At 44.4% G+C, this 24,521-nt stretch overlaps 1 protein-coding gene across 5 annotated transcripts in view; it reads left to right on the top strand.

Moving 5' to 3' along the window:
* TP63 (tumor protein p63) overlaps positions 1-24,521 on the top strand; it is a 98,901-nt gene that overhangs the window by 46,656 nt on the left and 27,724 nt on the right. For all 5 annotated transcript variants that reach the window (XM_033516788.1, XM_015638325.1, XM_015638328.2 and 2 more), the window contains one exon: positions 2,642-2,896. In XM_033516788.1, coding sequence (XP_033372679.1) covers positions 2,642-2,896 — 255 coding nt within the window. The remainder of the gene's footprint in view (positions 1-2,641; positions 2,897-24,521) is intronic.

Below are 24,521 nucleotides of genomic sequence, written 5' to 3'. Positions count from 1 at the left end.
ACTGCTCCAGAGGGGGAAACTGAGGCAAGGAGGGAGAATGACTGACTAACCTGAGTCACTGGTTCACCCAGGATTAGGACTCAATATGTAATTGCTTTTATTACTCTGCTGCCTGCAGGCCTGAGACAAAGGAGGCCCATTAAGTGCAGGGCTTTTTACATGGTGAGGAGCAATCCCTGCCCTGCAGACCTTGCTGCCTGCAGTAGGGTGAGGGTGGAGGGGGAGGAGAGGTGCCTTGCCCAAGGACACAGCAAGTCACTGGCAGGGAGGGAGGGAACCAACTCTCCCTTCCCTCTGCTGCCTATCACAGTTTCCAAAATGAAGTTTTCTGTGCTGTTCTCCCCTGCCCAGACCTTCATAGCACAGCTCCTGGTAGCAAGCTGATCCATCTCAGGAAGGTCCCATGTACCTTACTGAAGATCCTAGAGCACCAGCCTCACCTTGAGTGTTTAATAAAACCTCCAGAAAATATTAGCTTCTTCTAGTGAAAGAGAAACCTAAGGAAAAGCTGCAGTGGGTGGTTTAAATTTCTCTACTTTCATTCTGAAGTATAGCTGAAAGTGTGAAATCTTTGGGCTCATGGAAGACACTTCATCCTCTCAAAGGGACTATCCTGTTTTCCTCTGTGGCTGAAATGACTGTAAAGCTGGGTGTTAAATGGCTTATCCAAAGTTCCCAGGAGAGCTCAGCAGATAGATTGTGCCCTTCCCTTTTAGGCCTTTGGAGGGGTGATGTGCTGCTGGAAGCTTCAGTAAGGCTGCTGGGATTCCCAGTATTGAGAAAGATTTTTGTTACAGATCTTGCGGTTAGTGCTCTGACTCAGGGAGACTTGGCTGATAAGTAGAGGAATAACTGTTGGAAGGATGAGGGAACTTGTGAGCAGACTATCTGAAATACTGACAGATAGGTGAGCTTGATCACTCTGGGTGGGGCTGGAGCTATAGGATGTTGAGGGACATGAGCTGCTCAGAGCCTTGGATGAGAGAAAGAGCCTGAGTCTCTTCTGCTGTGTCATCAGTTAACAGCAGAACCAGGTGCCTTTATTGCTGCATGTTCTTGGCTGAGCCCAGAGCTACTGGGAATGGGCACCACAAACTTTTGGGATGCTGCATGCCCTGAGATGGGCACAGTTGGTGCCCTTTGGACACACACAAGGATGAAGCTGTGAACCCGATGTACCTGACTAAATCCCCCTTGTCTGCTGCTCTGTCACTCCGGCCAGTGCCATGTCCTCTGGAGGATTAAAAACATTTGGCAATTGTGTAACTTTCTCCAGAATACTTTCCAGCTTCCGAGTGTTGGTAGTTCAGAATTTTAAAATCAGATACACTTGTCTTGGTGGATTTTTCTCAAGCAGAACTTGTCTCCTGCCTTTTTGAACTTAGGCATTCAGCATTGTGACATTTTGTGGCAAAAAAAAATTTAAAAATCCATGTTTATTTGTAGGTTTTGTGAAGAATAACTCTGTTGTGAAGATTAAATGGTGTATTTAAGCCAAAATTCTGCTCAAGATGTTTGCTTATTCCCCAACTCCTCTTTTAAGAGAACATGACAGTTAATTTTGTAATTTTTGTAAATTTTTGCACTTTTTCTATGTTGTCTAGGAATTTATCCCCTTCTGTCATACTGAGTTCCACCTTTCTCCTCATTGACTTTTTTCCAGGCTGAAGAGTTGTCATCTAGTGCTACATTACGGGATGACTTTAACAGGATTTGCTTATTCTTTTCACTTTCCTCTAAACTGTGTTCCCCTCTCATCTCTTTGAGGTGGGGGACCACAGCTAAACATTGAATTTAGGGTATTAGATTTGTTTTTTCTGTTAACCTTTCCTTAATCTAACCTTTGCCTTTTCTGTACTCTGTTCTCAAAGGTTTTTGGTTTTGGTGTCTTCCAATTGTTTCACAAATTGTTTGTACTTGAAGGCTATTTTAGTGCCTTCCAGTTAAGTACTTTAAGTGAGCTACTACTAGTTAACTACACTTAGCTGTGCCACTGATAGTTCTTCAGCATGGGAAGAAGCCTTCCATGCTGTCTGTTTCCATTTTACTTGATGAGAACATTTATTCTCTACCAACATCTGTGACTGGTCACTGGCAGTTGAATATGTGGTACAGATAGGCAGGTGGCAACTAGCCGCTTTTCCAATGAGTCACATTTCAGCAGTTACTTCCCAAGGTCCTAACATCATCCTGTGTGGCAGGATCAGATCCACAGCCTTTGTGGAGAGCATTAGACTGTTGAAGATGGTGTAGCCTTGTAGACATTAGAGCCAGTTGCACTGTAGTAACCTGCTGATTTTTACCAGGTTGCAGCAGTACCTCTGAAAAGGCCTGAACTGTGTGTGACATAGAAAGCCTGTCTCCCTGTGATGGCTTTCTGCTCTGCAAATCACCTACTGGTTATGCACAGGCTCTTTTCCCAGCTCTGCTGCTGAGCCAGTGTGTGACTGAGAAGCTGTACTCCTTTCTGTTTCAGTCACCAGTGTAAAGAGGGGGATATCCTTTGCAAATCTCCCTCCTGGTGTGACACCAGTGGTGCTGAGATGATGCTGTGCATCCTCCATGGTGGAGGCTGTGCCATGTCTGACCACCTGTGCTGATACAGCTCCTGTAACGCTCCTGTGCATCTCTTTGCCTGCAGCCGCAGTACACGAACCTGGGGCTCCTGAACAGCATGGACCAGCAGATCCAGAATGGCTCTTCCTCCACCAGCCCTTACAACACGGAGCACGCGCAGAACAGCGTCACGGCCCCCTCGCCCTACGCCCAGCCCAGCTCGACTTTTGACGCCCTCTCTCCCTCCCCAGCCATCCCTTCCAACACAGACTACCCAGGACCTCACAGCTTCGATGTATCATTTCAACAGTCCAGCACAGCAAAGTCAGCAACATGGACGGTAAGGACACAGCATCCCTTCACTCCTTCGCTGACTTTGGTCCCCCTGCCCATAGTGACTTTATTCATGTCATACATACCCAGGCTTGTGCAAGAACAAAGTGACCCGGGTCCTCTGCAGGGCGTGATGTGTCACACAGAAGGGAGACATTTATCTTGATGTTGCTCTGAGAGGGTGTGGTGGGAATTTAACCCTCAGTAATAGCACTAAATCCCAGGAGACTAAAATGCCTTGCAGAAAGCCAGTCACATAGAGACCATGCATGATGACCAAGTGGCTCTCTTTTTTGGGCCCAGCAGGAACACTGGAGTAAAACCTGAGGTGGGCGTTAGCATTGCCTCAGTGCTTCCCTTGGCTTTCTTCAACATCTGTGGGTTTGTATGAGGTTTCCATGCAGGGCCATGCCAGCAGGGTGGAGGTGGTGCTCCTTGCTCAGACCCATGCAGTGTGTGACTGTCATTTTCTGTGTCCCTGTCCTCCTGCAGCTGGTATGGGAACCCCAGTATGTCACCAGCTCGGGTTAGCCCTGTGTGTTGTTTGGGATTTTGTTGAAGGGTGTGGGGTTGTTTTATTGTGGAGTTCCGTTGTTGGTTTGGTGTTTGGGGGTTTTTATTTAACACTTTGTTGTCAGAACACTACTTTTCTTACCAGAAAAATACAGAAGCTTGAAACCTGAAGCCCAGCTCTTGATCTTTGGTGGTGCTGGCTTGATTGTTCAAGCTGTAGAGGCTTCCTAGCTCAGGACTCAGCACTGCTGGAGCTGGAAGTCCAGCTGTTGTGTGTAGGGCTCTAGCACAGAGATGTTTACAATGGAGAATATTGCTATCTTCAAGATGTTCAATATTTGCCTTCCTTTCCTGTGGGCACTTGGAGTAGGTGCAGTGAATAATGTCCTGCCCCATGCTCCCAAATAAAAGCAAGGACTTAATTTTTTTTCTTTTAAGCAAAAAAAAGATAGACTTTTTACCAAAAGCTAAGAGCATTAAAATGGTGTGGGTTTTTTATTTTTCTTTTTAATCTGAGGAACTTCTTTGATCTCAGATACAATCTAGCTGCAAATGCAACTAAAAAACAAACTCCCAGCTACTGCTGCCAGCAAAGCATTAGAGCCCTTGTGCTCTCATCTGGAAAAAGATGCTCTATAACCACAGATCACTATAAGGTTACATCCCTTATTTTTTAAAAGCCTTTTCTGGTAAAATTTGTCTAGAACTGACATTAATAATTTTGTTCAGAGAATCATGTTAAGTGAGGTTAAAATGTGATAGGCCCAGTCACAACCACATTTTCATTTGTTTATGCATAAAAGAGTGAGGTATTTTTAAGTGAGGTTGAAATTGCATATTTTACTAATCAGCCTGGGGAGTGATGCTCTGCTGTAGTTCACACTTGTTTTCATGTCCTTGTTTCTTCTATTACGTTACACACAGTATTTATTTTCAATTCCCTTTAGGTAAGGAGGGTAACTGTTGGTCAGTTCTGCTTTGCATTTCTCAGGGCAGGCAAATGCTGGCTTGGGTTTTTGCTAGCTGTTCTGGAGAGGGTCCTTTGAAGGAAGTATGAAAAGACGTTCTCTTTTGATACATATGGTACAAAGAATTATCTAAAGCAGCTGCTAAGAGCCAGAGTGTTTGATGCTCTCCTTTCAACTGCGAAAAGCAGTCTTTTGAAATGAGGTTTGAACGTATGTAGTAGGTTGTTCCAGCAGCGATGAAGGCAGGAGAGCTACTAGCAATCTTAAGTGAGATGTTTCACCTCAGTGATAGTGGCTTTTTGGGGTAGAAGTGAGGGCTGAATTTTAATGTGGATCTAGGTAGTGGTCAAAGCTCAGATTACCTGCTGATTTTGAAAAAGAAATAAAATTTCTAAAATTTTTCTGATGACTACAGTCATCAGATGTGTGCAGCCTGGGGAAGGGCTCGTTTAGCCTTCCCTCTATTTCATTGCCCTTATGTGGACCAGCAGATGAAGGTGTACTCCCCATGCACATTTTAGTATGTTCAGGTCTAAATCCATGTGTTTTACTAAAGGAATGGGCTCTTAAACAGCTGTCTGATTAGGGAGGAGAGCGTGTGGTCCAGGTGCCCCTGCATTAGCTGTGACCAATCCAAGTGACCCAGATTCAGCTGCTCGTGCAGGAGCTGGCAGTGTGCTGTCTGCTCACACTGGATTATGCCAGTCCTGTGGGGCTGGCTGGGGACCTTCAATCAATACGCCTTGCAAAGTAGAGCATCTATCCATCTTCGGAGCTCTGCCCTTCTGCTAATTAATCCACCAACTCATTTCACATGAGCTCTTGAGCAGTTGGTAATCTGTGTTCGACAGCTTTATCAGTGGGGTGGGTGGGGAGGGACGTGAAGGCTCTCCTTCCCACTGTCGTCCTGAGAAGTGTGGAAACACGCATGAAATGTTGATGAAAGGAGGAACGATTGCCCCATCCTCTCAGCAAGAGCAAGTTCTTGTAGTTGCTCCCCCCCGTGTGACTTCATACACTTTGATTAATGCCTGTCGTCTTTTTTAATGATGGATTAGGAACTTACCCAACTGGAAGAGTTTCTTCCACTGCAGTGACCTATTAAAAGTTTAATTACTTGATGGCCCCACCCTTATTAAGAGTCCAAAACTTGAAAGCCTTGTTCTTAGTTTGTTTGGTTTAGTTTTCTATTTTTTTTTCCCCTGTTTTCCCTTGTGCAGTTCCCCGGATAACAATATTAAGTAAGGAAATCCATTTAGTTGGACTTTCCCCCTTTATGGAAGGGATGAGCTGGTCTGACCCACCTTCTGTCCTGGGAAGGGGTTGGTGGTGCCTGGCAGTGGATCTGCTGTCCTGGCTAACAGCATGCTTCACCAGAGCTTCTGGGCTGAGTCATGTCAGATTAGGTCATGGGAGTGAAGGCAGTGAGCTGGGTAAGAGGAATGGATTATTTCTCCAAAAACCAAGAGCTGCTTTCTTGGAGTGATTGCAGACCTGTGAAGGTGCTTCAGGTTTCTAAGCTACTTTGTGCATTTAGATCCCAAGGTTACTTCTGTTGGAGGTGGGGAAAGTGGAGAGTTTACTTGCTGGTTACTTAAATACTATGTTTCTGTCAACAGACCTGGTATAATTTGTTTTTTCTTGAAACTTTTTGGTATGGTTTTTTCTCATCCAAATTCTGCAGAGGGGGGGAGGCATATTGTCCTAGGACGGTGGATACCCTTTGCAAAATCAGCAGCATTTGTGTAATATAGGCTGGGAGGGAATCTGACAGTTTCTCTGCTTGGGGTTGTGATGGACTCCTAATTAGGGGGGTGGGGGGAAGAAAAAAAGGCCAAAATTACAAAGAGAAACACTAGCTGATGCTAGGTGACAGGGTGATTCCATATGTATGAGCAGTTCACTTTGAAAATATTGCAAATTTTCTCTCTGAAGTCTTTCATGACCTTAAGTAGGAATTCCAGTAAAACATGCTGTCTAATCAGGTTAGGTCTCATTTGTATGCAATGTTGATCTAATTAATGATGACAAATTGAGATTGGATTGCAGAGGACTTTATAAGCATCCTTGCTTATTTTTTTAATTAATGACCTCAGAACGCAAGTAGGATTATAAGCAGGTTAATCAGCCTTTTCAGAAAGAAAGTCTTTAACAATTGAAACTCTATTGAAGTGTTTGAAAACAAAAGCCTTTATGGTCTAAATTGAACAAAATTTCTCACATGCATCTTCATACAATAAAACCTTCTCTAAAACCATGCTGCAAAGAAACAAGCAGTTATTGTTTGTAATGATGAGACAGAGTAGGCTGTTGAGGTTGAGGGAGAAGCCCTCTGAATTGGGTGAAGTAAGAACTTAAGCAGAATAGGGTCTCATTAGTTGTGGGAGAATTCCCATATGCCCATGCATTGCAGTATCTCCTCGTGTTTCTGCAGAAGAAGAAAACAAGTAATTTCAAAAGTGTGCCACCTCAGGTTCTTCTTCTTTGTGGAAATTGCGTGCCGTCCTTCCCCACCCACTCGGAGTTCAGATAAATAAATAAACAACTGCACTCCCTTTTCCCTCTAAAAAATATTTGGCAATCACCTGCCACTAGCAGAACCTGTAAAATGGGGGAAAGTATGATTGCAGTAGGAAAATAAAAATTCAAATTGTATGTCAGGGTAAGTAAAAGTTAACATTACTGCCAAATGCAAGCTATCAAAAAATGAATCTGATCCGCCCATCCCCAAAAGCAAGATACCACCTTATAAGTCATGAGACTTTTTTAAAAGACAAAACAGGTTCTTCTTACTCCCTCCCAGGTTTTTGAGCCTTTAGGGTGCATCTGCTAAATATTTTATAACTTTTCTTGATAGTCACAAGAAGGCAGAAATTGCTTTAAGTTTTTTAAATGAAAACTGAAATTTATTTGCAAATTTTTGATTCTGCTGAAGGAAGACGCCAAGCCCTGCAAGACTTGCATAATTTAGGTGTTGGCTATACCTGGGTTTAGCAGTTTATTCTCATGCCCTGCAGTAGGTTGGAGCTGAGCTGGGTTGGTCCTTGCAGGGTTTGTTATGAAACAAGGCACTCTCCAAAGCTGCAGTCCGTGTTCCAAGCAGGCTCACTGGTTTTCCTCTACTCAGTAAACTCAGCTGTACCTACAACCATCAGAAAATGCTCAGATTTCAGACTCTCTTTGCTAGCAAAGCTGGATAATAGTGTGTGTGACATGCATGAAAGCAACTAAGTGGATTGTGCTGGCTGGGGTTAGTGAATTTGGAAAAGCTGCATTTTAAGGAAGCTGAAAAGAATGCACTTAAATTAGTCCACACAAGCAATAACAGGTTTTTGTGGCTGAGAGAACAGATTCCTTGGCTGGGCTATCTCAGTATTTCTATTTCAGATTGATTCATTCCATTTTTATTTTAAACACATTCTGTGTTCTGATCCACGTAGTAAACCTGGGACATTTTTTGCCAGTCTCTATAAAATGAATCAGAGGACTGTGCATAAGCATAGTTGAAGCAGTGAGAGGACAATTAGATGTGTACACTGCCCTGACTCAACAGTTCCTAATTATGTGTTCAGTGTTCTCTTAAATAATCTGTTCAAAGAGGGCATCATTTCAGTAACTCTGGTCATGTCCAGTATGTCCTGACTGCTGATTATCTCTCGGTATCATAAGTGAAATAATTTTTTTTTAAAGGCTGGTGACTGTCTCAGTGGCTATACGTGTAAGGCTGTGCTGAGTGGAATCTTAGCATTGTGATTCCTTGGTGGTGTGTAGGTCAATTTGAGCTTTCCGGTTTCACCCTTTAACACTGTATATAAGGCTGTTAGGGGAGTGGGATTGAACGTGGCCTTGTTGCAGGATTTTGGGTTTTCTTATTCTCAGAGGCTCCTAGTCAGCAGTGGTGTAGGCTTTGCCTGTTTGCAGAGGGCAGTTGAGAAGGGTCCTTGTAAGAGACTCATTTCTGCAGGGGGTTTGCAGCCCTCCACAAGCAGACAAATTGGTCACCTGTGGGTCACTCTGGTGGTAAATGTCTTCAGCCTAGCAGGTTCCCCAGCAAAGTTTATTTCACTGGTGATAGCCCCCCCTTGTTAGGGCAGAGAGGAAGGGAAAAGATGCTGTAATCCAGAGGGGAGAGGCAGCCTGGAAGGAGAAGGCAGCGGAGGAGGGGATGGGGTTGCAGTTTGGGATGCAGGTGCTGCAGGCTGATGCGCTGCTGTGAGCTGAAGCCTTCATGGCAAGTTAGCAGTGCTGCTGTACTTGGCCATTTGCCTCAGGTGAAAAGTGGCACAGATTCGGCTTCCTTAGGCCCTCAGCAGCTGTGCCTGCCTCAAGAGGCTGCTTCCAGCATGCGTGGGCTCTTGGCGCTGGGCAGGTGACAATTGCCACCATCACTCTCGTGCAGGGACAGGCGGCAACTCTGTTTTCTTGCTTGAGGAGCTTCTGAGGTGTGTTTCCCTCTGTGTGACATTACAGGGCCTAACATCAAGGCTGTTCAGGCATAAGTAACTTGTCCGAGGTCATCTGCCTGGAAAGAGAGGAGCCAGGCTTATTGTCTTTGAAGGAGGTGCCTTTCTCACGGCAGGGAGGTGTTTTCAAGCTCACAAAGCTGGGAAGAACCAGTTCACCTGTGAGAACCAGTCAGGAGGGGACTGCTGGCTTCTGTTTGGGTTTTTATGCTTGAGTAAAATGAGATTTCAGTGCACTAGGTTCCCATTAGAATGTAATTGTGTTTTTTCCCCGTAATATCTTTGTCATGTATATTTTGTTTTTATTACCAGTTATCATCTTCTGTTACTCCTTTCAAGCAGCTGTACAGACCTGTGGAGCAGTTTCTAGAAAATGCCTTGTGATGTAAGCTGCCTTGCATTTTTTTCCCTTTTTTATGTCCCAGATTGTTTTGTAAATCCTACTGAGGCAGTGTAGCCTCTCAGTGTGAGCAGGAGTTTTGCTCTGTGCTCTACAGGAGCAGTGCCCTCCGTGGTGACAGAGCTGAGCTGTGGGGCAGCACCACACTGTAAGGGACGGTCTGTACCCCGTGCCACTTAGTGGTGCCCAGGAAGGATGAGAAGGGAAGTTATGTACTCACTGAATGAACTGGTATTTGTCTGCACTGGGAACTGAGATTTTTGGTCTGCTTTGAGTGTGTGCCCTGATTTTCAAATAGCACAGGCAGTGTGGGGTGCGCAGCGTGCCTGCCCTGCTGGGAGAAGGCAGGCATCAGATGGTATGAATGATCTCTCCACACTAGGGTTTAGCTTCTTGGTTGCAATGTTTGTGGCTTATTTCCTCCCAATGTAACTGGAGATGAGTTAGAGCTCACTGCAGGGATCCTGCACTACTCCTGGGATCTGCAAGTGAAAAACCATCAGGCTTTAGAATATAGGATGTGGAAGGGTTGTTTCTCCCACTGAGGCAGAAGATCCTTCTGCTGTTTTGTACAAGCAATTTCCAGTTTATGGCATCAAAAATTTTTTTCTTCTTTAGCAAATTTGTTGTAGGGTTTCAGCTATTTTTGAAGGAAAACTCAGAGGGGAAAAATTAGGTGCAAGGAACTTTTTTTTTGTTTTTAAGGATACTTTTTTCTTGTCTATGTGGAAGGGAAAAAGCATAATTAAATATAATTTTCATCAATGCAACTTGCACAAAAAAAGCCCCACCTACTTTCATGAGAAAGGAATAAAGAGAATCGTAATCCTGGATTAGGTATCTTTCACTACACATATATAAAAACAGCACCGTGTGAAAAGGGGGAAAATACATATGTGTACATACACACACCAAACATAACAATGTGCCTCCAGCAGTATTACCAAAGGAATTAACTTTACAAGAAACAGCCACAGCCTGGAAAGAAGCCATTTTTTCAAATAAAAGCTGAATGAGACTTGTGGTTTCTGAGAACTGTGAGAAGGAAGGGTTAAAAAAACATTTACAGATAAGAATAGATGATGCTGGGAGATGAGTGAACATCTTGAAGTAGGGGAGGGTCACTATTTAAATCAGCTTTTCTTCTTTTTTTTCCTCCTCTTAGTTAAAAATTGGCTTCCACTAAGAACAACATGTAGGATTAATGTAGTTCTTTAAATCTTCAAAGTGCTGCACAAACATGACTTCCCTAATCAGCAAACACCTTTCCTTGGTAAGCAAATCAGGAATGGAGTCGCCATTTTAGAGAAGGGAAACCAAGGTGCCAGAAGTGCCAAAGTTTCTGAACCAGCAGTTTTTTGGAGTGGATTTTTTTTTTCTTTTTTATGCTTTAGTTTGTTGGTATTTTTTTTTGGTGTTTTTTTGGTTGTTTTTTTTTTATTGGTTGGTTTTGGTTTCCTGGGTTTGTTTTTTTTGGGGGGTGGGGGGGAGGTTTGGTGGGGGTTTTTTTGCAGCATTCAACAGTGGGACTGCCCCTGGGCTGGCATGTAAAAGCTGCTGAGCTCTCCTGGATTTCACAAGTGCTAGGCATGCAAAGCAGCCTGGCAGAGCTGAGAGAGGCATCAGCACAGTTGCCTCCTTACCTTTCCAAAGGTCACGGCTGCTGGCCCAGAAGGGAGGCAGCAGCTCCAGGGCAAGGAGGGTTTCCTAACACGTTGCCAGTTTCCCCCATGCCATTGATCTCTGTAACTTAAAACTGAGCACTGTTAGAAGATATTTCAGCCTTAAAAAAAAAAAAAAAAGTGCAGAAACTATTTGAGCGGCTGTTGAATAAGTTGCTTTTGGGTAAACTTTTTCAGGGAGGCTAGTACAAGAGGTGTTGCACACTGTGTAGACAAAGGCTGCCCATGGAGATGATCATTCCTTTCTTTAGGTCAGCTGAAACACCACATTTGTCATAGATATTATGTCCCTGCCAACTCTATACAGAGCACACAGCAGTTTGGAGGTATGCTTAGGCAAGAATAATTCTGTGTGCTTCATTGGTGGTGCTCTGTGTGCTGAGGGTTTAGCTGTAGTGCTTGGCAGGCAAAGAAATTCCTACTTTGTTTTAAAAAGAAGTGTCCTGAGTAGGGATGGCTTCTATATAGAAAGAGCATGAACTTTATTATGCAATGGAAGTCTTTTCATGAGGTTTTGCTATGTGCAGGTGTGTCAGATTTGTTATTGTAAACACAGCAGGATAGCTACCCAAAAGCTGAGATCTTAGATCCTCTTGCAAATAGACCTGAGTATTGATAGAAATGTTACCGTTTCCAGTTGTTCAAGATAACACTTAAACATTGGAACAAAACTTGGTGGAGCCACAGGAGGAGAGTGCTACTTCTCCCTCACCTGTTTTATTTTATTTCTTTTTAAATGTATTCTGTGAGTGATTATTTAACAGAGCAAAATATTGCATGTCTAATAAGAAGCAGTGTGGTATGGTCTGTTGATACATGTTAGCTGCTGAAGCCCATCTAAATTCAGCTTTGTGGAAAGCTGAAAAATGTGCTAGAGGAAACACGAAAGCAGCACCTGAAGGCTGACATGGCTTTCCTAAACAAATGAGACAGGACTTGGGTCTACGTTTTGTGGCCCTGTTGTTTTCCCCATTAGCCATGGTGGCCATGCTGCCTTGGGGCTCTCCTCCCCACATGTTTTGTGTCCTGGGGTGCACCACACTCTCCTCCTGGGGAGAGGAGATGTCCTGCTCAGGAGCAGCACTGCCTGCATTTGGCTCCCAGCCCAGCCTTAGAGCTGCTGCTGCCTTGTGATCTAGATGTGATCTGGGTAGCATTGTGCAAGTCATTCCCTCTACCTTTGCTCCCCCTCTTCCCCCTTAACACCCACCCACCCTCAAATACAGAACTGTGATCTCATGCTGTAAAACACTTAGACCCATGATGTGAGATGCCCCAGGGGGGCAACTGGACACTGCTGCTTGCTCTGTGTGCCCTATCACTAGCCTCAGCTTTCAGGCCTCTCATTTTGCTTTGTTTACAGGACATCAGAGTCTTTCTACAAACTAACTTTTGGGGCAACTGAAACATGTCTTGAGGCTAAAACTTACAGCCTGGGTCCCGCTTGGGTTATTGCTTCCCCTGCCTGAGATACTGAGCTTTACCAGCACTGGGCCTACCAGGTGTGAAAATTCCTGACACACAGGCCATTTGGGGGCTATGGCTAGAGGGAAAGCCTGTTCCTGTTGTGTAGGCAGATCGCAGTGCTGTACCAGTGCTGTGTTAGCTGTGGTGCTGAGCCTTAGCAAACTCACCCTGCCACTTGTCGGGGCTCATTAGCTCAACTGTGTGAGCTGTGGCTGGGAGAGCTGCCTCCCTCCTGACCTCACAGTGGGAGAAAAGTGAGTCCAGGTTTGCTGTCAGGCCTTCACCCAGAGCTCCTTGGCCCCCCACTTGAAAAGCAAGGCTGGAAGGGATTCCTGTGGGGAATGGGTGGGAGCAGTGCCACTGGGCTTGGTGCCCAGCCTGAAGGGTGTTTGCAGGGCCGGCAGCGGGGCGGGCAGTGCATCTGCTCTGTCTGCATTTGAGCATCAGCATCGCCACGGGTGGGAGAAAAAGAGTCTTCCCATGAGATGTTTGTCCAGTGTCTGAGCACTGAGTGATCCCTCTTTGTTAATCAGCAGGGTGGTGGCTGGTTTTGCAATGAGTTCCCTGTCTCCCATCTCTTCTTCTGCAAACCTCTCATACAACTCACTCTTAGTCATTATTTTAGACCCATCCTTGGTGAGTTCTTGTAGGCATATGAGCAAACAGGACTTTAACAGGAATCTGTGCACTTCTAGATATCCTACTAAAACCTCTTACGGTATTGGCACTTAGAAAGAAAGTGATGAGACCCTAGGAAAATCTTCAGAAATGTTCTTCAGAATGATTAGTTCTATAAGGTTTGACAAAGACAAAGCATGTGGACTGACTGCTTTGCAATCAGTTTCTATAAGGAATTCATAAATTTGACCTTTATTTGGCATTCCCTTTGTGTGCTGGCTTCTCTGATGAGTCATTTTTGCCCATTTCCTTTGCCATGCCTTTTGAGGTTGGAGTCTGTCTTTCTGGGCTGGTTTTCCAGCAGACTGATCAGTGCAAGATAAAGATGGGGAGAGCTGGGTTGTGCTGATGCTGCTGGCGTTCAGAGGGAGCGCTGCAGCACTGGAAGAGCAGCTACATGGGCGAGACAAGTTCCAGGATGAATTTGCAGGGACATGTGCTGGAAGAAAACCATTTCCATGCTGCATGTCTGGTGTCAAGAGAACAAAAATGCTGTGATGCTGTTAGTCACCCTGCTGATCTCAATCTGTTTAATGGCGCTATTTTGTTTCAGTGTAGTGATATTCTGATGTATGTTTTGTGGCTTGTTTCAGAAAAGCTTCCAAAACAGAATTCATGGGGCCTTTCTCTTAAGTGAGATGGCTTGGTAGCATATTAAACGTTGATAAAGCACCTTGCCAAGATTGATTCTGTTAGTAATTAGGAATGACTGATTTGTGACCTCCTCCATCTCCACCACACAGGTCAGAGTTGTTGGCAATCCTTGGCTCTGAACGGGGAGCTCCTGGGGTGCCCCTTGCACTGGATACCTGGGGTGGCACTGTGTCCACAGCGTGACCCCAGTGTGACCTGCTTGCTGGAGAAGTCAGCATTTCTCTGCTCCCTGGAGGAGCAGAACTGAGCATACAGGAAGGTGCTGGCTGCTGGGGAGTGGTGCAGGATGTGCAGGTATTACTGAATGCTGGGGTCTCAGGGCAGCTTGCTGCCTTCAGCCTGCCCAGCATGGCTCAGCAAGGGTGTAGCAGTTCACTCAGCTTTTTTAAATGTTTTTCTTCTTTTTCTTTTTTTTTTTTTTTCCTTTTTCCACTGGCCATACCAATCTGATTACACCTTCGAGGGATCATCTGCCCCTAAAGCTTAATTAAGGAGCTCGTCTGACTCGTCACTGACTCACCTGCCACTGTATGAGCTCATGTCTGACTTGTCCTAAGAAGATAGTGAAATATGTCAGGCTTCTCTGAAATATAGCAGATTTTTTGTTTTATTGCACCCCTGACATAGCTGTTGGCTCCTGCAGAGGTGAGCAGAAAGATGACTGCCCTGACTTGGTTACTTTTATCTAAACTTAGTTGCTTTCCTCTTCATGCCTTGAAAAACCAGATGAGGTTTTGCTTGCACAGCTGTAGGTAGGTTAGAGTTAAAAAAAAAAAAATTAAAAATTAAATAACCTTTGAGTTTTGGCTTCAGGCAAACTGGGTGAAATGATGTGTTTTGGAGATGAATGCTCTTGCAGGAGGCAAGATGTAGCTTGCAGGAGAACATCTGCAACCAATCCATTCTGTATGAGATGGGGCCAAGACTTGTTTGTATCTCAGTACCTGTTCAAACACGTTATACCATAGCAAAAAGAGGTTTTGAATGCACTGAGGAAGGGTGGGTAAGAAGGAAAAGAGACATCAAGCTGAATGTTTGCTTAATAGCCTTGATTTCTTCATTAAACTTTTAAGCACTTTAATAATCTGATTAGCCGCTTTCAGAGCGCGGTACCATTTTTTTTCTTTTTTTTTTTTTTTATTTTTTTCTTCCTTAAAAGAGAAAAAACTCTACTCATCTTGGTGCTGTGAGATGAGCTTGCTTTGTGACCTGGAGCAAATCTGCTAACTGTTCGCTACTTTTCTGTACTCAGCCTGAGGACTGTCAGTAAAAGGATGTTCTGTAATACATTTGATCAAAGACACTGCAGATTCAGTTACCAGGCTGGCTGCCTGGACCCTGGAATGCAGCTTCCCAGTCCAAAGCTCCTTGCCAGCTACTCCCATCCTTTGTCCTGTAGGAACTGAATGCAGCATGAACATCTTGCAACAGCAGCTTGCAGAGCTCATTTGCCTGCCTTTAATTGTGTACTTGAAATGTCTCATCCTGAAGGCCTGTGGCAGCAGAGAACAGTTATATGACTCAGGAGTGGCTGGAGTGGTGAGGTTGGCAATAGAGGCTCCGATGCTGAGGTTCTGCTATCATTGAACTGATGGTTCTCATCATCATGTTGAGATCTGTATTGTTTTGGGGTTTTTTTTGTAAGACAGCCCCAGTGATGTACATGCAGCTGTATTTCTGGTTTGCATGTGTAGCTAATGTGGGTGTTGAGGGTGCAGACTGTGTGACTGGGATTTGTTGTCAATGGAATGTAGCAACTGTTACTCAGATCTTTTTGCTAAGTCTAATGGGCTGAATTCCTTGCTGAGAGGGACAGAACTGATTTGGGCTGAGTAAGATGGACATTGTGAACACAGTGCCTCTAAAACCCTTTCAGAGGAAAGGGGCATGCATTCCAAGTGCTTTGTTCTAGGTAGAGATTGTAATTCTACCTGGGTAGAATTTTGCTAGTGCTTAAAATCAGCAGACTGTTTAGGTTTTTTCTCCCCTTTTCTCAAACAAAATCCTTCTGTGACTTCACCAAAAGCACTTGTGTAAGCAGGGCAGCCCTGGTCATGTGCTGATCTTTGTCAAGACCTCAACACAGAAACACATTAAAGAACTGCAAGATGCACAAATGCCTGTCCTTGGCCTTTAATGTTGACAGGGCTCTTCCACTGTGCATTGGCTCTTCAGAGGGAGGTTATTCTTACTCTTAAGCCTTCATGCCTTTGTCAAATCCCTGATGACTTGCTGCTGCTGTTCACATGTGTTCCCTGGCCAGCTACCAGGAAGGTCTCCTACAGCTTGTCCACACTTGGCAGATAAACACACATGGGTGGCATGGCCCTGGGCTCCGTGCAGCGTTGTGTGGACATGCAGGCTGTGCCTAGAAAGAGATGTGCTGTGTCTGTTTAGTGCTGCAGCTGTGGGCAGCATCATTGGCTCTGGCACACTGCAGCTGGAATGTCATAGTTTAGGGGCTGTGCAGAGATGGTTTGCTGTGCCTGAAGTTCTTTTCCCATATGTCACACACAGGGTCAGCATGTCCCAGCCAGTCCCTGTAGCTGCACCATGACCTTGCCTTGAGCAGGAGCACTGGTTGCTTCTGCCTTACCCTGCAAGACTCATCCTGACCCAGAGAGATGGTCAGGATTGTGTTCAGGTGCAGATTATACCTTGCTCCAACATGCTTAGGGCTTCAGACAAGAAGAATTTTGGTAGCCCTCTTGTCCTTCTTTGAGTTTGCTCTTGCTGGGGCTGCATGAAGTGCCTGATGTATATCTCAAGCTACCCAAATGGGTGTCTGTCCTGATGCTCTGGTGCTTTATGCAGTCTTCCATTTCTTCCTTCAGAGCTGGGTTGCTGTGACACTTTAGAGAGAAATAACAGGGCTCATCTCTGGAGAAATCCGCTTTTGAAGAATTTCCAAAGTGGTTGACTGTCAGGGTTCCTGTTTCCTTGCTTAGGAGCTCCCATCCCAAAATCACTGAGAAAGATGACTGAAGCCACTAATGACACTCTTTTAGCCAAGCATTGGCTTGACACTCCAGTTTTATCCATGTCCTGTGCAAACATTGCCTTGTTCCCAGAAACCTCTGTTGGCTCTTCATCTGAATTGGCTAGTGTAATTATGCCTCCCAGCCCACTACTGCAATGGGAAAATGGATCCCTCTTGCTTCTGCAAGGAATTTTCAAGGAGCTTGCTCCTTGGAGAAGCACACATCAGCCTCTGTGGGAATGGGGTGCTGGGGGGGTGTGTTTTGTTTTGTATTTTTCCCCTTGGCTACACGAGCAGCTAAAACCTGTAACCTACAGGAGTTGGAAGCTTCATGCAGAAAATTAGCTTAGGTTAGTGGAAGAGTTGAGATTGCATTTTTCTTGGCTAATTAAAGGATTAAAGGTGCTGAGATTTAGAGCGAACTGTCAGTGTGCTACAGAAGAGAGCCTTTGATGGTTGAATCCAACTTGAGATTAAACAAATTGCATTTAAATAAGAAATACATGGCAACAGTTACAGTCTAGCTGGGCCTCTATTCCTTGATGTCCTTCAGGATCAGGTAGATGGTGTGCTGTGGCTAGGGCTTCTCCCTCATGAGCTTCCTTCTTCCCAAGTGCCTCCCTCTGGAGTGCTTCAATCTGTTGCCTCCACACTTTGTAATATTGGGGTTTTTTTCTTCTAACCTCAGTGCTTTGTGCAAAGGAACCTTGCACTCTGCCTTACACAGTAATGAACTGCTGTCTGTGATAGCAGTAGTATGGTTACATCCTTGTCGTGTGTTTTTAGTATCTCTGATCCTATTTAGGGCTTTTCTGCATCCTGGTGCTTTGCCATCTGCAGCTGGAGAGCTAAATACTTATTCCCCTGTGAACTGTTGTTCAGTTGAGAAGATGGTGGATGGAAAGAGGTGATTGTTTAATGGTGTCTTCCTCTACATAGTGGCTGGTAAAATTCTAGAGAGATATTGAACTTGTGTAGATTCAAAGTCCTTGACAACTTTGACTCCAGTTGATCATCTTTGATGGGCTACACTTGGAATGGCTTGCTGCTGCTTGTCCCAGCCCTTCTCCTGCCTTTTCATTTGGATATCATTATATTCAGAGCTGCTAAGGGGATGCTTTTAAGTGTTACCCTTGACAGCACTTGCAGTGGTGCAGGCTTATGAGATTTGTAGTAGCTATCTCAGAGCAAAGCTTGCTTTCTGCTAGGGCAGGAATTCATCTGCACAGCATCGTTCTGTGGGCAGCAGCCTGTTCTGCCCATGGAGACTTTGCACTTTTCTCTGATGCGCCACATACGAGCTGTAGGAAAATGGGAGTGCCAGACAGTGTGAGTGGATAACTTCTGATGTTGCAACTCTGTCTTGTTTTGTTCCATTTGTTTTACTCCTTTTTAGTGGGGAAGGGTCTTGCCTTTTGTTACCTGCCACCTACATAATGTCATGAGGGGGTTTTGTTTCCTTTTTTTGTTGTTGTGACAGTAGAGAAAATCAGAAAATCAAGACTAGTAAAAAATCTGCCGGGATTCCATAATAACTCAAAAACATGGCATTACTTACTAATTGGGTGTGGTTAGTTGGGAAATCTGACTTTAAAATTATGTTTCCCAGGGAACTATTCCTGTTCTCACTGTTATCCAGTAACAAAGACTACTTTTTGGTTGGGAAAGCAGTCTTGTTTTGAATGGGCAAGCTCTTCTCACAAAGCATCTGTTGCTTGGGGTCTTCAGAGCTTGCAGTTTGCAAATGAAGCAGTGCAGAATAGTGAGGTTTTCAGGGACCAAGGGCTGTTTGGTGTTTTCCTTGGAAAGCCATCTTCAGGTTGTGGTTGCAAGGATTTGCATCTAAATCCACATTAATTCCTGTTATGTTTGCAGTTAGATCATACAGATGACATTATTATCTTTGCTACCAAGTGAAATAAATCAATTGCTAGGTATCGAGAGACTTGATGTAATCTATTTCAAATAATTTATCGATTTGTTACTATGTCATGGAGTATTTGGACAGTCCTTCCTTTTGCATTTACCTAGCAGGCTTTTGTAGATCTCCCTGTGATGTGCATCCAGGTCCATGCAAGCTTGCTTTATACACTTGAGCTTTCTTGCTGAAATTTCAAAGCTGCCTAAAAATCAGAGATCTGGACTATTCTTTGTTCAAGCCTTCCATTTCTTCTGTGGCATGTTACTGCACAATTCCCTTTGGCTTCCACAGCAACTCCAATGGGATGTGACATTCTACTCTGAGGGGCCAGGAGATGCAAAACCAAAGATTTATTTCTCTGAGGGGTAGGAAGGACTGTTGCTAGCATTTTCTGAACTCACTGCAGACCCTCCTCCCTTTCTAAATGCTGCTCTGTGGAACAGCTTTCTTCTCTTTGCTGCAGCCATACAGCAAAGTATGAGAGTATGAGACAAAATGAAGGAGTACCCTAAACCTGGTTTGGGCTTGTTGATCTTCCTAGCAGAGAAGATGCCACAGCATCGACCTCACTGGCTGGCTGAGGGTGAGGTGCTGTGTTTTTGAGCAGGGAATGTCCTGATGGCTGCAGCAGCAGCTCTGCTGTGTTCCTCAGTATGAAACTTGATGAGTTGTTTCCCACGGTACGTAGGAAAATCAAGGTCTCAGTTCAGTAAGGCTCTTGAGTGAGTGCATAACCTCTAGCACGTGAATATTCCCAGTGAAATCTCTTGGGTTCTGTTGGAGTCAGCAAGGCTGCTCCCAACCTTAAAGGTAGGCATCTGCTTAAACACCTTGCTGAATCATGTCTTGACTTTGAAAGTAGGCTCAGGAGAAACCACATGAGTTGACTCAAGGACTGTGCTTGGCTAGGTCATTGAGGATGGAAGGAGAAGGGTGAGAAGGAGGAAGGGTCTGGGCAAAATACAGATCCTAGAACCCTGCAAATGCTGGTAATAGCTGGTGACTGTTTTTGCTTGACTTTCTTGCCATTGATCCCCAAAGCTTAATTGTATGAATAAAAGGTTTAAAGGCTTGACTTAGTCACCATTCATCCTAAGTTTTCTGGAGCTGCTGTCATGCTTCATTGATCTAACTTAGATTTAAGTTACTGCATCTTTATGTTCTCACTAAAACTATGACTTGCTCAGTTAAGTGTAATTTTTGTCTTTCCTAATCCTTGTTTTCACTGTGACTCAGAACTAGAATGTGGCTTTGTTGGGTCAGTAATTCCAGAAAACTGAAGGATGTTTGCAGTCAGTCTGGATTCTCTATTGTCAAGGAGAAGGAGAGGGCCCTTTTCTGGTGGTCTTCGTACAGAAGAACACTTGTCCCTGCTTGGTGTCTCTGTGTGAGTTTGTCACCTCGCTCACCATCCTGGCCAGAAGAGCTTTGCTGGCTTTTCACTTTAATTATCAATGAAATGCTCGACAAGCAGGAGAACAATATTTGCATAGATGTAATTCTGGAAGTTGAGCGTAATGTGATCAGGAAATGGGACAGGCCCTGGCTGTTATCATGGAAGAGACTTGCTGGTACTTGCGCTTAGTTTAAAATGTAATAAGATCTGACTCAGGATAGTTTCCTGGACGTTAACAGAGAAGACTCAATGCCGTTTTGGCAAGGGTCTGGCACTACCCTTTCTGCACAGGAACAAAAGAGATTTCTGGCAAATTCATAAATTTGTTCTGAAAGGGCTTCTAACAGAACGCTGAAGATTTAGAGGGAAACGGTCTCCTTTGGAGCAGAAAAGCAGGGGTGTGTGTCTGTGTGTGTTTTCAGGACTTTCTTTTTCTGAGGTAGAAGCCAAGGAACAAGGCGCTTGCGTGCTGTGCCAGTGAAATCTCCCTGGGAAGACATGATGCTACTTGCAAGGTATGCACAAGACAAGACCAGAGGCGCCGCAGCGCTTGATTACTGTCAAGGACTCAGTTGGAACTTGCCTTTGCTCTTTGGCCTGCAGCATTTATGTAGAAATTGGGGACGCTGCTGCTTGCTTCCAAAGCTTTGCCTTGATGGGTCCTGCCCACATCTAGGCAGGGAGGAAGGAGCGGGGGGGCTCAGAGCCTATGAAGTAAACAGGAAAATTACTCACCTTAATGATGCATTTCATTGGCACTGCCACTTTGAGAGCCTGTCAGATTTAATACTTTCTGTCTTCCCTTCCATCGCCTCCCATAGGTGTGATTAATAGTCTGTTAGAAGGATGGAGAGGTATCCATACCTTCCCTCAGGTGGAATAAACAGGAGGGGAAGCAAAGTGAGTAGGAGAAAGGGGATCACCTTTGTCCATCTGAGCCATGCGGTCTTTGTTGAGAGTGCACATCCAGAAGAGCACTCATTTACAGGCTTGGTTGGTGGCTCCTTGATTTATTCCAGTTCCCAGCTGAGCCCCTTGGTCCCCCAGGGGCTACCAGCCCTCCTCCATGGGGTGCATTGGCCAGTTCCCCACTCCAGAAACAGGGAGCAGTCCTGTACTTGGTCACAGCATGACAGCAGTAGCATTGTAGGAAGGCATGGAAAAAAATAAAAATTATTTGTGTGTGAATTTCTTCAAGGATTATTTGCCCTTTTTATAGAGTCCATTGAATCTGAAACCTAAGTCAAGAAAGAACAAACAGGATAGAAAATGTATCTGAGTATTTAGTATGAGAGGTCACAAGACATTAAACCTGGTTTTAGCTTTGAGTTGCTTGAACTTTCTGTCCTGTATCAGAATGAATGTGCAAAGACTGGTTTGCATCTCCTGTGAGCCTATTCATGCCCCAGCTAGGAAGATGGGCCAGTATTTGACGTAAATACTCTTATCCTTGCAACGTGCTGACCCTGTGGTATTTTACAAGTAGGCCAGTCCTTTGGCATGAGCTGGAATTTGGGTGGAAATCTGTCACCATCTAGTAAAGTGTCCTGCTTTCCAGGGTGTTGAATGGCTGGTGCAGTCTGTGGCAGAGTGCCTGGTAGTTCTGGGACTGACTCTGCCACTAATGTGCAGGCTTAGGATGTTGCTGATTGAAAAGACTATATTGCCAGACCAACTTTGTTACGTTGTTGGGTTGTTTTTTTGATGTGTTCTCTCGTCCAGCTTGGCTTCCCTCTGGTGTAACAGATACTGTATCAGTGACTCATTCACTTTCCTCTGAGTTATTAATGAAATCCCCTTATTTGTAGATGAAGGGACTAAAAGGAGTTTAGTCCTAATGTCTTGCATTAGGCATTTCCTTGTACCCTGCTTCTTCCCCTGATCTTTAGCTGGTGTGGAGTAACCTGAACCTTTGGCTGTATCACAAATTGCAGAGGACCTAAAGCCTCTGTCTATTCTCTATGGGGCTGTAAGATCTGACCTGCTTGTCTGGGACTTCTACTGCTGACTCATGTTTTTGAAACCAGGTTAGAATTGGTGGGATCAGACTAATTTTGGAGAGCTTTGAGATTTTTGCTTTGCTGTTTACTTCATCTTAATTGAGCAACCTTTATGTATTGCTGTGCTTCTTCCCTCATGGTTGGAGTTTATCACCCTTTGACTTTCAGCAGGGGACAGAAGTGATGGGGACATGCACTAAAGATTGGTGTCCAGTTACTCTAGATGATGTTTCCTCTAGCTGAGAAGAGTTTTTGGAGTTTGGCTGGTAGGATGGAGCATGCTGCAACATGCAAACTTGAACAAGTGAGGCTAATAGGAAACACACAGCAGCTTTCCTCTTTGTCTGAGCCTGGGACAGATGACATAGAAAGCTAAATCCCCACACTGAACTAGGAGAAGGTTTGAAATGGCCAACCTGGACTTCACTTAAAGTAGTCCATGAGCAGAACAGGTTCTGGTGCTCAGTATCAGAGGCCAAAGCATGTGAGTCAGAAGCAGTATGTGGTGGGGTGGGTTTGCTGTTGGGAGCCTGAATACGTTCTTTTCAGCTAATTTCTGGAGTCCTTTATAGCAGAAATTGGAATTCCATTAAAGTACAGATAGAATCGGATCTTAAATTCAGGTTTGAGTTCACAAATTCTCTTACACAGAGGCACACTGACTCGAGAGGGTGGTGCTTAACAGTGCTGCCAAAATTTAAGTGTATGCTGGTGATGTTTTTGCTAAATCAAGTCCTGGAGGTTTTTGCCTGCAGCACTGGAGTATACATTCTGGTGTCATGAGTAGAATTGTCTGGAAGGACTGTTGCTGGTTATGTCACTGTTGCAGTGTTCAGCTATTCTGATGCTTGAGGTCGTACAATCAACTTAGTTTCATGTAGGAAAACGTGTGGTCATATGTGTACTGTGCACTCACTTGCATTACCTGCAAGCAGGTGTGTGTATTTTATAGAGACACCAATATTTGTAGCTCCAGTGTAGTGCTTTGTTAGCAGTGGGTTACCCCCTTGCTAGGAGGATGTGAAGTAGCCATGTGACTTTGAGAGTTGCAGGGCTGTGGAAGGAGGGAGGAAATGCAATGGGGTTATTCACAAAGCTGCTTTGGCAGTCAGTATAATTGTTAAAAATTTTGCTGTTGATTTTTTTTGGCTTACTAATGAATGCTTAATAATCAAAGTGGATGTTTTCCAAATCCAATTTTAAGTAATTATTTAGACTAACATTGATCACCCCTCACTGTTCTGCTGGAATTAAACACATCATAGCCTGCAGATGAGTTTGGGTAGAATGAGAATGAACCTCCTATAGTGTATATTTCTTAATGGTATATTTTCTGTGGTAGGCAAATAGATTGCTTATTTGTTGTGCATTCATAGTGGAGAAGTCACTGGCAGATGTAGATATTGAGGAAGATGTTGTTCAGCAGCAGATCAGCAGATTAGCTTTCCTTTCAGCAGATTTTCTCTCATTTCATACATCTACCTCACAAAATTTCTGCTGCAAAGCAATCTATCAGAAATGTAAATTATTAGACATTGTTAGCATCTGAAACTTGTTTGCTACTGCTGAAGTTTTGGTTTAGAAACTGACAGAGAAACTGAACACAATACACAAGCAGTGTGTGAACGGACTGCACAAGCTAAGGCCATTTGACTACAGCAGTGTTATGATTTTGGTTTTAAAACAACTTAATTTCAAAAATATTTAAATAATAGTCTAGCAAAGGAAGAGAACTTAACTCACAAAACCAAAGAGTAAAGACTTTCTTTACACCTATCACTTTGTATCAAAAAATGTGTAAAGCTTGCCTCCAAAGTTTTCCATTGGAGTTTTTTTTTCCTCTTGATACAGGATACTTTTCAGTTGATCATTTTTTGTCGTTGTTGTTTGTTTTTAAAATGGTTTTCAAGCTGAACCTCAAGAGATCCTTATTTGTTGATGAAGTAAATCTGTAGATATGAAACCAAAATGTAAAAGCCCACATAGGTAAATTTTTCAGTTACAATAGTTTCCTAGTGCAAAAGCAGTATGGGAAATTATCGGTGTTATTTCTGTTATTATTGTGGCTTTCCTACAGTGTTAGGTAGAGACTATACATCCTGATGGGAGGTAGTTTTGAATTAAAACCCCTGGGGAGCCTCAAGTGAGATTCTGAATATTGTCATATGAAGGAATTATGTCTTTAGGATAAAGATGTGAGAATCTAGCAGATGCTCTCAATTCTGTATTTTTGGGAATTTCAAGAGGTTTTCTATACCATGGCCACATGTGCATGTCCCCTTTCCATCCCTGGCTCCGAGTCGGGGTGTGTTGCAGGCGGTGGGGACGGGCGGGGAGTGCTGCTCGGAGGGTCCCGCCGGAGCTCCTGCGGGAGGCGGATGGCGGAGCTCCCGGGTGCCTCTGCCCGAGGGGCAGGGCTGCCGCTCCGGCCCTGCCTGCCCTGCGGTGCCACAGCTCCGGAGCTCGGGGGCTCAGCCCCGCCGTGCCGGGCAGCGGCCCTGAATCCCTGT

Source organism: Parus major, chromosome 9 (assembly GCF_001522545.3).
Source record: "Parus major isolate Abel chromosome 9, Parus_major1.1, whole genome shotgun sequence".
Classification (NCBI taxonomy): domain Eukaryota; kingdom Metazoa; phylum Chordata; class Aves; order Passeriformes; family Paridae; genus Parus; species Parus major.
This window is presented reverse-complemented; position numbering and strand designations above follow the sequence as displayed.